The 14,580-nt window shown below is 35.5% G+C and overlaps 1 protein-coding gene across 2 annotated transcripts in view; it reads left to right on the top strand.

The window, feature by feature from the left end:
* Positions 1-14,580, top strand: part of METTL24 (methyltransferase like 24) — a 127,427-nt gene that overhangs the window by 59,174 nt on the left and 53,673 nt on the right. For both annotated transcript variants that reach the window (XM_053590998.1, XM_053590997.1), the window contains exon 4: positions 6,061-6,289. In XM_053590998.1, coding sequence (XP_053446973.1) covers positions 6,061-6,289 — 229 coding nt within the window. The remainder of the gene's footprint in view (positions 1-6,060; positions 6,290-14,580) is intronic.

Raw genomic sequence — 14,580 nt, 5'->3', positions numbered from 1 at the left:
TGCTTTGGAAGTACCTGGATTGCATTTGACTCCTGGTTTTATCACTTTGGGCTCTGTTTTGCAACACCTGTTCTTATTACATCTATTCCTTTTCTTGTTTTTTACACCTGCCACAAACTTGACTAACTTAAACTAAGCCTAAAGAAGTACCATTTCAAATAAATGAAAGTAGGAACTATAGACATTGATTACGTGAATGTAGTTTATTACTTTCCAATATAGTACATATTTATATAGTGAGATTAAATAGATTAAGCAAAAGTTAATCAAAAATTACAAATTACAAATAGTTTCATGTTATCTAATGTATTATACAAAATAGTTTCCCACTATCTAATGATTAGCTTTTATGTATAATTTTAGGGTATTTATTATAGAGAACAATTGTATACATGTAAAAAATGTGTAGAAAGATACACACTGGCTCAGTGTCTGTAACTCAGGGGTTAGGGTGCTGGCCACATATACCCAGGCAGGCGGGTTTGAACCCAGCCTAGGCCTGCTAAACAAAAATGACGACAACAACAACAACGAAACAATAGCCAAGCGTTGTGGTGGGTGCCTGTGGTCCCAGCTACTTGGGAGGCTGAGGCAAGAGACTCGCTTAAGCCCAAGAGTTTGAGGTTGCTGTGAGCTGTGATGTCACAGCACTCTACCAAGGGTGACAGAGTGAGATTCTGTCTCAAAAAAACCCAAAAGTACACAAAAAACTGCTAACCATGGTTATCTCTGTAAATAACTGGCTAAAATTTTTAGTGGTAGAAAACTTTTTATTTTCATCTTTTATACTTCTTATAATGTGAGTTCTTTCTGTGTGTATTTATTTATTTATAGGAAGATCCACAGTTTCACTTTTATTTACAGAAAAGCCAGCAATTCTGGAGAGCAGTGAAGGTATTTCTTCAAATAACTGCTCTGCTGTCCTGTTTCCTTTTGTTATTTTCATACTCTCACGGTAAATGTAAGCATCGGTCATTTTATGAATCATTACAGTATGGGTCAAACAGATTCCCCTTCATAGGTTACAAGTTCCATAATATCCTCCCATCTTAAAGTTATATCTTCAAAGCATTCTTTTTTTAAATTCAGATTAGTATGAGGGTACAAATGATTAGGTTACATTGTTTGTGTTTCTAAAGTCTAAGTTGTAGTTGAGGCAGTTGGGCCCTTCATCCAGGAGGTGTGCTGTGCACCCTCACAATGTGACCTTCAGGTGTGAGCTTACTGAACCCTCTCCCGTCACTCTGCTTCTCCCCCCTTGAATATACTTCTGTTGTTCTCTCCTATGTGCATGTGTTGTTTTTCTATTAGATTCATATTAAAATCGAGTACATTGGATTCTTGCTTTTCCATTCTTGTGATACTTTACTAAGAAGAATGTGTTTCAACTCCATCCTGGTTAAATACAAAAGATGTAAAGTCTCCATCTTTTTTATGTCTGAATAGTATTCCATGGTATACACATACCACAGTTTATTAATCCATTCATGGATTGATGAGCACTTGGGTTGCTTCCATCACTTGGCAATTGTGAATTGAGCTGCAATAAACATTCTGATGCAAATATCCTTGTGATAAAATAATTGATTTTCTTCTAGGTAGATTCCTAGTAATGGAACTGCAGGATTAAATGGCATGTCTCCATTTAGCTCTCGGAGGATTTTCCATACGTCTTTCCATAAAGGCTGTATTAGTTTGCAGTCCCAACAGTATAAGATTGTTCTTTCTTTCCACATCCATGCCAACATATGTAGCTTTGAGATTTTTGTGATTCTCACTGGGGTTAGATATATCTTGGGGTGGTTTTGATTGTTTAAATTGAAAACTTATCAGCATATAAATAAAGTGCCTTATCAGAAACAATAGTTACAGAACCGTATGTAGCTAATTTAATTAAATTTTTTTAGGTCTTTTTTTTACAGTAGAAAATGTTTTCTTGAAAATAATATTCAGAAAATTAGAGGAAGAAATTCTTCACACTTTTCTTTCTAAATAAAAATTACATTTAATGAGTACTTCTTTTGATAGTGTGCTGTTAGTGAAGCTTCGAAGCGGCTCTTTTCTACTGGGGGACCTATGATAACACTGCTTTGTTCATCTAAGTTTGAAAAAAAATTAATTAACCAAAAACATCCCTTGGAACAGCATCTCTGAGGTAGAAGAAACGAAAGTGTTTGTGAGAGGAGGCAAAAAGGGTTGAAAGAGCTGAAGGATGTCAGAGGGTTGTCATCCCATGGAATCCAGAAGGAAAAGAGCTACATGGTAGGGTGAAGGGACAGGAAGAGGCAACTGAGACTACAGTCACCGTTCAGCATCCTAGTAGACCGGTTACGGGACCACCGTGGATACTAAAAATCTGCAGATGCTCAATTCCTTGATATAAAGGGCTTAATATTTGCACATGAACATCCTCCCTTATGTTGATATTTTAAACAACCTCTAGGTTATTCATAGTATCTATGATGTAAATGCTATGTAAATAGTTGTTACATTGTACTGATTTTTATTTGTACTATTTTTTATTGTTATATTGTTACTTTTTATGTTTTATTTTCGAATATTTTCAACCTGCAGTGTATTTGTAGATAGGAACCCACATATAGAAGGCTAACTGTAGTAAGAATGTCTAGGTGGGTGATCTCTGTACGGAAGACTTATTTTAGTTAACTAAAATCTGAGAAATGATTTTTAAAAATTTAATTTTTATTAAATCATAACTGTATACATTTATGGGGTACAATGTGATGATTTGGTATACAATGTGGAATGCTTAAATCAAACTGATTAACAATCATCACCTCACATATTTTTTGTGGTAAACATTTATAATATTCTCTCATTGTGCATCTTAGGTGAGATCCAACCAAATACCCTCCCTACACTTGCCCTCATCCCTCCCCTACCCCTCCCTTCTCTCCTCTCCTCCTTTCTTGGCTATATTTGTGTTTTATCATTCATATGAATGTGTAAGTGTTTATATATTGGTTTTATAATAGTATTGCATACATTGGATACTTTTCCCCCATTCCTGAGATTCTTTACTAAGAAGAATATGTTCCAGCTCCATCCAGGTAAACATGAAAGATGTAAAGATTCCATCTTTTTATGGCTGAATAGTATTCCATGGTATACATACACCACAATTTGTTCATCCATTCATGGGTTGATGGGCATTTGGGCTGCTTCCACGACTTGGCAATTATGAATTGGGCTGCAATAAGCATTCTGGTGCAAAAGTATTTGGTAAAATGATTTTTGTTCATCTGGTGCACATCTGGTGCATTTGGTAAAATAATTTTTGTTCATCTGGGTAGATACCTAGTGTGGAATTGTAGGATCAAACGGAAGGTCAACTTTTAGTTCCTAGAGAATTCTCCACGCTTCTTTCCAAAGAGGCTGTATTACTTTGTAATCCCACCAGCAGTGTGGAGGTGTTCTCTTCTCTTCACATAGATGCCAGCATCTGCAGTTTTGGGACTCTGTGATGTGAACTAATCTTACTGGAGTTAAGTGATATCTCAAAGTGGTTTTGATTTCCATTTCTCTGATGATTATAGATGATGAGCATTTTTTCAGAGACGTTTCTGTCCAAGTCTTTTGCCTACAAAGAAATGGGGTTGTTCTTTTTTTACTGATTAATTTGAGTTCTGTGTAGGTTCTAGTTATCAGACCTTTGTTGGAATCAGAACCTGCAGAAATCTTCTCCCATTCTGAAGGCTATCTCTTTGCTTTAGTTGTAGTGCCCTTAGCTGTGCAGAAGCTTTTTAGCTTGATCAGATCCCGGTAATATATTATTGGTGTTGGTTCAATTGCTGGGGGTGGGGTGGGGGAGAGGTCCTCCTCATAAAATATTTTCCCAGGCCAATATCTTCAAGCATTTTCTCTGCACTGTCTTCTAGTATTTTTATAGTTTCATATGTTAAATTTAAATCTTTTATCCAGTGAGAATCAATTTTTGTTAGTGGTGAAAGGTGTGGGTCCAGTTTCAGTCTTCTACAGGTCCCTTGTCAGTTCTCCCAACACCATTTGTTAAATAGGGATTCTTTTCCCCAGTGCATGTTTTTGTTAGGCTTATCAAAGATCAAATGACTAGCTGTAGATTGCTTTGGCTAGTACAAACATTTTAACAGTATTGCTTATCCACTGAATGTATATCCTTCTATTTCTCGGTGTGCGGGGCAATTGGTTCCAGATCGCTCTCATCCCCTCCTACCCCCTATGGATACCAAAACCCATGGATAGATAAGTCACCTGTCCCTATCTGTTGTTCATTCCAAATTTGGCTGAATCCAAAGATACAGAACCACATATAGGAAAGGCCTACTGTATGTATTGAAAAAAATTCACTTATATTATGTAAGTGACCCTGGGCAGCTCAAATCTGCATTGTGTAAGGGCCAACTGTAGTAGAATGTAAGACAATGAGGTGCTTCCCTGGCTAAAGTCTTATAGATATTTTGAGATTTTGGTATCTTAAATCACATATAGTTATAGTATTCTTGGTAGAGAAGCCATAATCACCATTTTAAAAAATTACCCTCTTATTAATTTCATGCTGTCATTAAAATTGCTGCTTTGATCAAAACGATGGTCCTTACATCATTAAATAAGGAATATTTCTGAGTAAATTCACTATTTGTGAGTTTATAATATTCTAAATGACATGCTACCTATTTGGTCTTTAAGTACAATGAATTCATAATTTCTGTCCCTTTTGATATGGATTAAGGTAAGGAATCTCTTCTGCTTCTTGAGTTCTGGATCTAGCAGAACCATGTACATGTGGCTTTTTTCTTTAACTGTACTATTTAAAAATATACTCCATTTCTCACTGTGGGAGGCCAAGGCGGGTGGATTGCCTGAGCATATAGATTCCAGACCAGCCTGAGCAAGAGTGAGACCCCGTCTCTAAAAAAAATAGCCGGGCGTTGTGGCAGGTGCCTGTAGTCCCAGCTACTAGGGAGGCTGAGGCAAGAGAATTGCTTGAGCCCAAGAGCTTGAGGTTGCTGGGACCTGTGACCCCATGGCACTCTACTAAGGGTGACAAAGTGAGACTCTGTCTTAAAACAAAATAAAAATAAAAATAAAATTATATTCCAGTTCTAAGACTATAGCTGTTGTCTTTAAGTGAAATTGCATGGACAGCACTGCAATCATTAGAATGGAGACAAATGACTTTATTAATAGAATGAACCTCTCCTCAAGGGAACTGATCCCAGAGCTTATATTTTTTGATATATTCTGAGAAAATCTCTTTAGACTACTGGAAATTCTTCTTTGTTTCATTACTGCTATGATTTATGTATTTTAAGCAATCAATTTGAGATTGCTTCTGTGTGTTTGAGCACATGATTTTCTGGTCTGTGTTGAGCAGATAAATTCTCTTTTATCTGGAAGCTTTGAGCATTAGTGCTTTTTGTGAAAGAAAGTCTATTGAATGTGTACATTAGAAAACAGGAGTAGAGCTCCCGCGCTCCAGACCAACTACACCTCAGACTGAACCCGGCTTGGATGAAATACGACTGTGCCTTCTTACCCTGTTAGGAAGGTGTTCAAGCCAAGCTATAGGTGAACCTTGAAAGCGTGCCAGCCAATCTAATAACATTGATTGTGATGCACCTCCAGATTTTTTCCACAGGCACGAGAACTTAAAGAACAAGAAGAAGTAAAAGGAAAATTAGGGCAAGGAAACAGATAAAAGAAACCACTCATGAGGAAGAATCAGCAGAAAACTCCAGGCATCATGAAGAACCAGTCCAGAACAACCCCGCCAAGGGACCACGAGACGCAGGGATCTGCAGTGCCCGGACATGATGTGCAATCCAAAAATAGTCATCGAGATAGAGACTTCACTTTGGACCAAGATGGAGTGAAAAGGGCTGGATTTATTTCTCACTGAAACTATTTAAAAACCAGACACTCATTAAAAAAAAAAAAAAAAAACAGAAAAAAAAAGAAAATAGGAGTAGAAAATTGGCCTTGCAACTATCATTTTGTCAATCCAACAGAGCGTATGGGACTCATTCCATTTGTTGCTGTTTCCACCCTTGTTCTTTACAGGCTGGGAAGTGATGATACCCATTTTGAGGTTACTATGGCCAACAACGGATGCGAAGTGCATCGTTTTGATCCGAGTGTCAAATCAGCTCATGTTCTGGAGAATCAGCGCCTTTGGTATCACCGTTTGTCCATCGACTGGCGGGACCCCCATCCAGCTGTTGCCGCTCAAAATCCACACAGCAACACCAGAAAACTGGGAAGCGTTTTGAATGAATTTGGGCATCACAAGGTGAGATTTTTTTCATTTGACTTCATAATTAAATAAAGTGAGCAAACCCCATAACCTTTTTTTAAAAACACAAATCAGGGATGACAGCATTGACATTGGATAGTTGGAGGTCCTGTTTTAATCTTACAAATCAGTCAACATTATTTGTGGAGTCAACTCTGTAAGCATAAAGATTTGGCAAAGGTATAGATATTCAAATTGATTTGGATTGGAGATTTTAGTAGTTGTTGAGTAATGCTAAGGCCTTGGCCAAGACTGAAGAAGACGACTGAGAAATTTATTTCTGGTATAGGCTGAAGAACACTATTTCTGTTTGGCAATTATTTAAAATTTTCAGAAAGAGCAAACTACTTACGTTGACCTCAAATACAAAAAATAGTAAGAGCTAGGTTTATATTTGGTAAGCGACTGTGTGTGCATTGTTTCTGACTGTTGTAACATATGTCTCATGTTTACCATTATTTGGAGTCTCTGGGTTCTTTTTTTATGTTATTATTATTTTTTTTGAGACAGAGTCTCACTGTGTTGCCCTTGGCAGAGTGCTGTGGCATCACGGCTCAAAGCAACCTCCAACTCTTGGGCTTAAGTGATTCTCTTTTCCCAGCCTCCCAAGTAGCTGTGACTACAGGTGCCCACCACAATGCCTGGCTAGTTTTATGTTGCAGTTGTGTTGTTTTAGCAGGCCCAGCCTGTGTTCGAACCCGTCAGCCTTGGTGTATGTGGCTGGCGCCCTACCCACTAAGCTACGGGTGCCGCCTGAGCCTCTGGGTTCTTAAAGTTCAGAAAATGTGTAGCTTTGATTAAAAATTACTTTCTAAAAATTGAATGAATGTTTATGTATTTTATATAATTATGTTACAGGATATCAAATTTCTGCAACTATTTTATTGTGAATGGACAGCAAAAAGGGAACTCAGTCTTTGAGTTCCTTGAGAGCACTTTTTAGTGTAGTATACCCAAACTAATTGAATTCTCTAGGCAGGTGCTGAAGAAGTTCTCCTGAGTGCAGTTGGCTTGTGTTTGAGCTCCAACCCTTATTGGGTTTGGCTGATCTTGGCCTGTCATTCCCAGCCAGAAGTGCCATGTGATGTAGAACTTGTCAGAAAGTGAGAGTTGAAAGTGCATGGGACTCAATTTTAAACTTGAGTTGGCTTTTTGGTCTTTTAGTAAGAGGCTTTCCCTCTTCTTCCTCCTCTCCGTCTCCTTCGCCGCGTCCTCCTCCTCTTCACCTCCCCTTCCTGTTCTCTTCTTCCTCCTCCTTTTTTAAAACACCCTTTAATTAGACAGCCCAAGCTTCTTCAAGAACAACTTCAAAGAATGTGCTCTTCTTTTAACATGCCATTAACTATTGATTTATATTTTGCCGTGCCACTGATAGGAACTAGCATTTAATAGTCAAGGGCCTTAATGAAACATATATAATTTGGGGGCATAAAATCCCAGAACAGAATCCTTTTTAACATGTTATTAATGTTCAAAATATGTGTGGGAAGAAGCAGGAACATTTTTCAGAACTTTATTTTTATTAAATATATGACTTTATTTTTTTGCTACTTGTTACCTTTGTAGACCTGCTTTTTACAGCTGAAAATTACAGGCCTGATTCTCTAATGTGCCAACCCTGGGTTGCTCAATGAGCCAGCTACTTATGCTTTGTGTGCAGTTAGGAGTCTTGCTGCTCCCCTTTAATGCTCTTTATATCTTGGTCCTCTCCAGCCCCATTCTTCAAAGAAAAGAGGAGAACTCAATGCTATTTTGCTTTCTTCCATAATATTTTAGCGAAAGATTTGGTAATGGTAAGGGTAAAATAAGACTTTGAAGGGTGATCTGTGGATACAATTTATCTACCCACATTTCTTATGGAAAATGTGTTTTTGGATGACAAGGAATGTTCCTGAATTGTGTTTATTTAGCTCCCTGGGAGCTGCCTGAGGCAAACCTTTGTGCCAGAAGATAATGTATAGAACTTTTTGCAACATTACTCCTGAGACAGCAGAAATCTTTGCAATGATGCCCAAAATGGAGAAATGCTTTGAGGAATGGCTTATATTCCTAAGGCTACTTATTTTTATTAAAAACATTCACAGTGCGAGTGATCAGGCTCAGAATTGCTAGATAAGCATTTGTTGCTTTAAAAATTTTTGTTTTCCTTATTGAAGAATTGAAAAGATACTGATATTCTTCCGTACAGATTTTTGTGTGTGTGTGTGTGAATGCTTTTAAAACAAAAACAACAAAAACTAAACCCTTAGGCGAGTGATTGCTTCCATTAGGAATATGCTTCTAGGAGGTATGTGGTGCCAGATAAAGGAAACCTTGTTGGTGGCCTGTAGCAAGCATAGTCTGTTTTCATTTTTCTGCATGTGCACAAACATCAGTTAAATAGGATGTGGCTGGGGCAGGGGAAGCAAACAGGAAAAAACACAATAACAAACATCAACACTTTTTGCCTAACCTCCTTTGCCTCCTTTATTCTGAAAAGGACTATAGAAACCCAAGCATTTTTAGTTGTTTTGTTTTTAGTTCATGACTTTGAAATATCCCACATTGTTTGGTAATAATTTCCATGTTAGTCTGTTGTTTATCCATCCCCACATTCCAGCCACTCAAGCAAAAACATGGGCAAAAATGAAAGCGGTATTCTGAGATAGTGACAGAAAGATGCATATGGCTTTTGTACTGCTTTTAAACTCTTGGTTAATTTTAACTTCAAGCTATAAATTAAAAAACAAAAACAAAACATCTTTCTAAAGCATCAAGCTGCAGCAGTCTGTCGGGGATTGACAGCCCCTGGATCCAGCATTATTTGAAATGATTAACTGTCTCCTCCTTGCTGAAGTGGTTGTGGCTGTTAACTAAGCATGTGTATTTTTCCAGAATATGACTAGAAATATTGAATCTGAAGTTTCTGCTCATATTAATCATAATGGACAGTTCCCACCCCCCACCATAGTCTCCATTATACCCTCAGAGTGTCCTAAATGATCCAAGCAGTGGTGAATGAGACATTCTAACAATTGTTGCTACGTTTGAGTAACACGGCTGCCCAAGAGTTTACCGTTGTGAGCTCAGTAATCTAGGTTGGAAGGATGGGTCCTCTTCGTGGCTTTGGCTTTGGCCTAGTCATTTAACCTCCCTGGTGCTTAGTTTGCTTGTCAGTGCAGCGGGGATGAGGATGACTACCTGTGCCATGGATTGTTTTCTGAGAATGACACATGAGAACGCAATGTGAAAAGTCTCCCGCAGAAAGCCCAGTGCAAATTAGTTGCTCGATTATTTTCAATAATTTCAAAGGATTTCTTTTTTAACAAATTTAGGAAGTTTTTACTAAATTTTATGAACAATGTTTCTGCCTCTGTTGGCTGGAATATCACTACTGATTCCAGAACATTCATTTTCTTGTGTAGTCCATATTATGTTTGGAAGAATATGGGCTTTGAAAGTAAAGTGCAAAAAGATTCCCTTTTGTGTATTAAATTGGCAAATATAAATAAGATGTCGATACTGCCCTGTATTGGAATGTTTGTTGGAAATAATAACACATTGCTGGTGGAAATGGAAAATAATCTCCTCTTTCAGGAAGAGCATTTGACCATAGGCATATATTATTTCTCTTTCTATTTCCAGAAATTATTTTTACCTTGAATTCTATTTTATCTGATATCAGCTCTCTTTTGATAAGTATTTATATGAAATACCATTCTAGATTCCTTTATTTTCATTCTTTTGGTACAGTTTTAGTTTGTATGTGGTATATAAGAACAATGTATTCAGTGTATGTCTGATTTTATTTTAAACCCAGTCTGATAATCCCTTTAGAGATTATATCTCATTTATATATTTAATTCATTTATATTTATATTTATTGTGATTACTGGTAGGTTTGGGCCAGTTCTATTCTTTCAAATTGGGCCTTTGGCACTTTTGTGCCCCCTCTTCTTGCCAAAGCTTGTATTTTTATTTTCCATGGCTATCTTTAGATTGTAAATGTAAATAATTACCTATAAAATTTAAAAACATGTAAAATTATTCAGTATTCCTTATTCCTCCTAAACATGACAAAATCATAGCACATTAACTACCCATTAAACATGGGCTCCTACGTTGTTACCTGGAGTTTTACCTTTTTCTTTTCATTTTTTTTGTTTCTTTGTTTGTTTTATTTTGTTTTTGAGATAGGAGTCTTACTCTGTCACCCTGGGTAGAGTGCCATTGTGTCATCATAGCTCACAGCAACCTCAAACTTGGGCTCAAGTGATCCTCTTGCCTTAGTTTTTTTTTTTTTTTTTTTTTTGGTTTTTGGCCGGGGCTAGGTTTGAACCTGCCACCTCCGGCATATGGGACTGGTGACCTACTCCTTGAGCCACAGGCGCCGCCTGTTGCCTCAGTTTTTTTTAATAGAGACCAAGCCTCACTCTTGCTCAGGCTGGATTCACCCACCTTAGCGTCCCAGAGTGCTGGTATTACAGGCATGAGCCATCACACCCAGTCTTACCATCTTCTTTATTTTGAAAAAATTTTAAATGGAAAAATTGCTACCATAATACAATGAACTCTCATATATTTTTCAGTGAAATTCACCAATTGTTAATATTTTGCCACAATTGCTACTTTTCTCTCTCTCCCTATGTATGCAGAGATAATTTAGTAATTAAAAAATTTATTAATAAAAAACTCAAAGGAAAGGAATGGATAAATACTTTTGTAATACTTCTACCTATATATGTGAGTCTAATTCATTTATATGTATTGTTATTATGGACACATTTCGACTTGCATCTTACTTTGTAAGTAATGACATCTTACTTTGGTATATCTCAGTCCAAGAATTGGCATCATAATTAATGTGGAAATAGTAGAAATATCCTTATTAAAGTCAGGGAAAAAATGAAGATGTTCATCATCACCATTTTTAAAAAGTAGATTAGAACTTAAAAAAAATTAACTTCTCATTTTGAGATAATTTTAGATTCACTTGCAGTTGTAAGAAATAATACAGAAATTCCATGTACCTTTTTCCCCATTTCCCCCAGAGGCAAACCCTAGTATGCTATCATGACTAGGATACTGACATGGATAGAGTTAAGATACAGAACAATTGCTGGTGCCACAAGGATGATGTTGCCCTGTATAGCCACATGTGCCCTTTTCCCCTTCCCTCCTCCCCTAATCCTCGGTAAACTACTAATCTGTTTTCCATTTTTATAATTTTGTAATGTTCAAGAATGTTATATAAATGAAATTATACACTGTGTAATCACCATTGTTATTTGGCATAGTTCTTAAAATAATAGGTAATACAATTAGAAAAAAGAAAGCAATTATAGAAATTAAAATTAGGAAAAAGGTAAAAATTTTATTATTTGCAGATATATTATTATAATTCAAGGACTTATTATTTGAAGACAATAGGATTGTATACGGGAAAACTCAAAAGAATCTAATGAGAACCTGTCAAACAATAAGAAAATCGATGAGTCATCTGAATGTAGTATACAAACATTTTAGAAATATTCTTTTGTGAAAAAAATGCTGGAATATAAAAAGGAAGTAAAGACATCTTTTCCAAAAGCAACAAAAAAAGGATAAAAATAATGACACGTGTATAAGATCTACAAGAAGAAAACTTTAACCACTCAAGGATTTAAAAGATTTGAACAAATTAAAAGACACAGCACATTCTTTGATATAAAGATTCACCATCAGAATGATTTAGGTTTTCTTATGTAAATCTATTTATTTAACATGTTCCAAATAAAATTGCCAATAGAATTTTTTTTCGTGGAACTAGGTATGCTGATTCTAGAGTTCATGTTGAATAAACAAGCAGAAATAACCAATCAAATTCTGATAAAGAAGTAATAAAGGAAGTTAACTAGCCCAATAAAGTATTAAAACTTCTTACCGAACTAGAATAAAAACACAAGGTACTATTGCATGAATAGATAAACAGATTAATGGACAGAATAAAATACCCAGAAATAAGTTCAAATACATGAAGATTTGATATTATGAAAAATATGGTATCTCAATCAATGGGGAAAGATGGATATTTCAGTAAAATTATGGGTAGGCATTTATAAAAAATTAATTTTGATTTTTATTTGATGTCTTTGACCCCCAAATTCAAACCAATCTAAAAATAAATATTTCTAAAATTCATAAAAATAATAGGAGAAAAAAGCCTGTGGGGATTTTATTTTATAATCCTGGAGTTAGAAAGTCATAAAAGGAAGGAAGAGTTAATTTGATTACATATAAATTTCTGCATGGTAAAACTACCAAAACCAAAATACAAATACAAGTAACAAACTGGGAAAATACTGACAATTCATTTCATAAGCAGAGAGTTAATTTCACCAATACAAAAGGGCTTCAACAAATCAGGGAAAGATCCATGCCTTGATAGAAAATTGGGTAAAGAAACAGTTGATGAAAAAACAGTTCACAGAAAAAGAGATACAATGGTATATATGAAAAAATACTCAAACTTGCTCGTATTAAGAGAAATACAAATAAAACTACAATACAATGTTTTCATCAGATTATCAAAGATAAAAAGTAGTAAGAATATAAATTGGTATAACCCTTTTGCAGGGCAGTTTGACAATATCTATTCCTGCAAATGTAAATCAAGCAATTCTACTTATATAAATTTGCCACATAATCATAATTCCCATCTGTGTGGACTGATATATGAACAGATTTTTTTTTTGCAGCATCATTTGTAATAGCAAAGGGTAGGAAACAATCTACATATCTACTATTGTAGAAGTGGTTAAATGAATTATTGCACATCTTTTCATGGACTAATTACAATGCAGTGTAAGAAGAGGACAAAGGGAATTTTTATGTACTGATATGGAACAATATCTGAAGTATATTTTTATGAAAAGGAACTTAACAATGTAAAGCAATTGCTAAACAGTTTTGAAAATGAAGAATGAAATCAGATAATTTACACTACTTGATTTCAAGACTTAATTGATAGCAATCAAGATAGTGTGGTACTGACATAAAGAGAGGCATATAGGTCAATGGAAGAGAATTTGGAAATAGAAGCACTGATTTGTGACAAAGTCAAAAACATAATTTAATGGGAAAAATTATAGTCTTTTAAATCAATGGTGCTGAACACTGGATATCTTTATGGAAAAAAACTGAACCTTGACTTCACGTTGTCACAAAAATTATTTTGAAATGAAACATAGACCTAAAAATAAAAGCTAAAATTATAAAACATCTAGAAGAAAATACAGGAGAAAATCTTTGCAATTTTGAGATATACAATGATTTCTCAGACAAGATATAAAAAACATGAACCAGAAAATCTTTTAGAAAAAATAAATTGAACTTTACCAAGATTAAAATATTCTGCTCATCAAAAGACATTGTTAAGAACATAAAAACTGGAAGAAAACATTCACCACAAGAATATCAAACAAAAGACTTGTATTCAGAATACATACAGAACTCTAAAAGCCAAAAAATAAGAAGACAACTAAATGGGAAATAGGTAAAAGATTTGAACCAACATTTCACCAAAGAAGATGGCAAAAAACACATGTGAAAACATGGTCACTATCATTAATCATCAGGGAAATGAAAATTAAGGCCACAATGAGAGAGTACTTTTTAACTACCAAAATGGCTAAAATTAAAAAGATTGATGATATCAAGTGGTGAGGTTCTGGAGTTCTGAAACATTGCTTGTGAGAATGCAACCTAAGTGGAATTTGGCAATTTCTTAAGTTGAAAATGTTTACCAATCGACCTGCCAAGTGGACTCCTAGGTGTTTAACCCAGACAACTGAAAACATACATCTACACAAAGATTTTATAATTGAAAATTTATAGAAGCTTTATTAATAGAACACCAACTAGAAACAATCCAAATTTCTAGAACATGTTGAATGGGTAGAGAATTTAAGATATGAATGTATTACCTGCAGTGTACACAGACCATACATCTATGCGGCATGGAATATCAGTCAGCAATAAAACAGAATGGACTTAGTGATAGATGCAGCACAAATGAGTCTCACAGACTTTATGCTGTGAAAAAGGAAGGAAGCCAGATACAAAAGACTGCATATTCTATGATTCTCTGCTTAGATGAAGTTCTAAAGTAGGCAAAACTATACTATAGTGATAAAAATCAGAGCAGTGGTTACCATGGGCAGGCAGTGAGGGAGTGCAATAGGAGATTCACTAAAAGGATCATAAGGAAACTTCTTGGGGTGATGGAAATATTCTATATTTTGAGTGGTGTTGTTACATGGGTATATGCC

The sequence above is a fragment of the Nycticebus coucang genome, chromosome 5 (assembly GCF_027406575.1).
Source record: "Nycticebus coucang isolate mNycCou1 chromosome 5, mNycCou1.pri, whole genome shotgun sequence".
NCBI lineage: Eukaryota > Metazoa > Chordata > Mammalia > Primates > Lorisidae > Nycticebus > Nycticebus coucang.
This window is presented reverse-complemented; position numbering and strand designations above follow the sequence as displayed.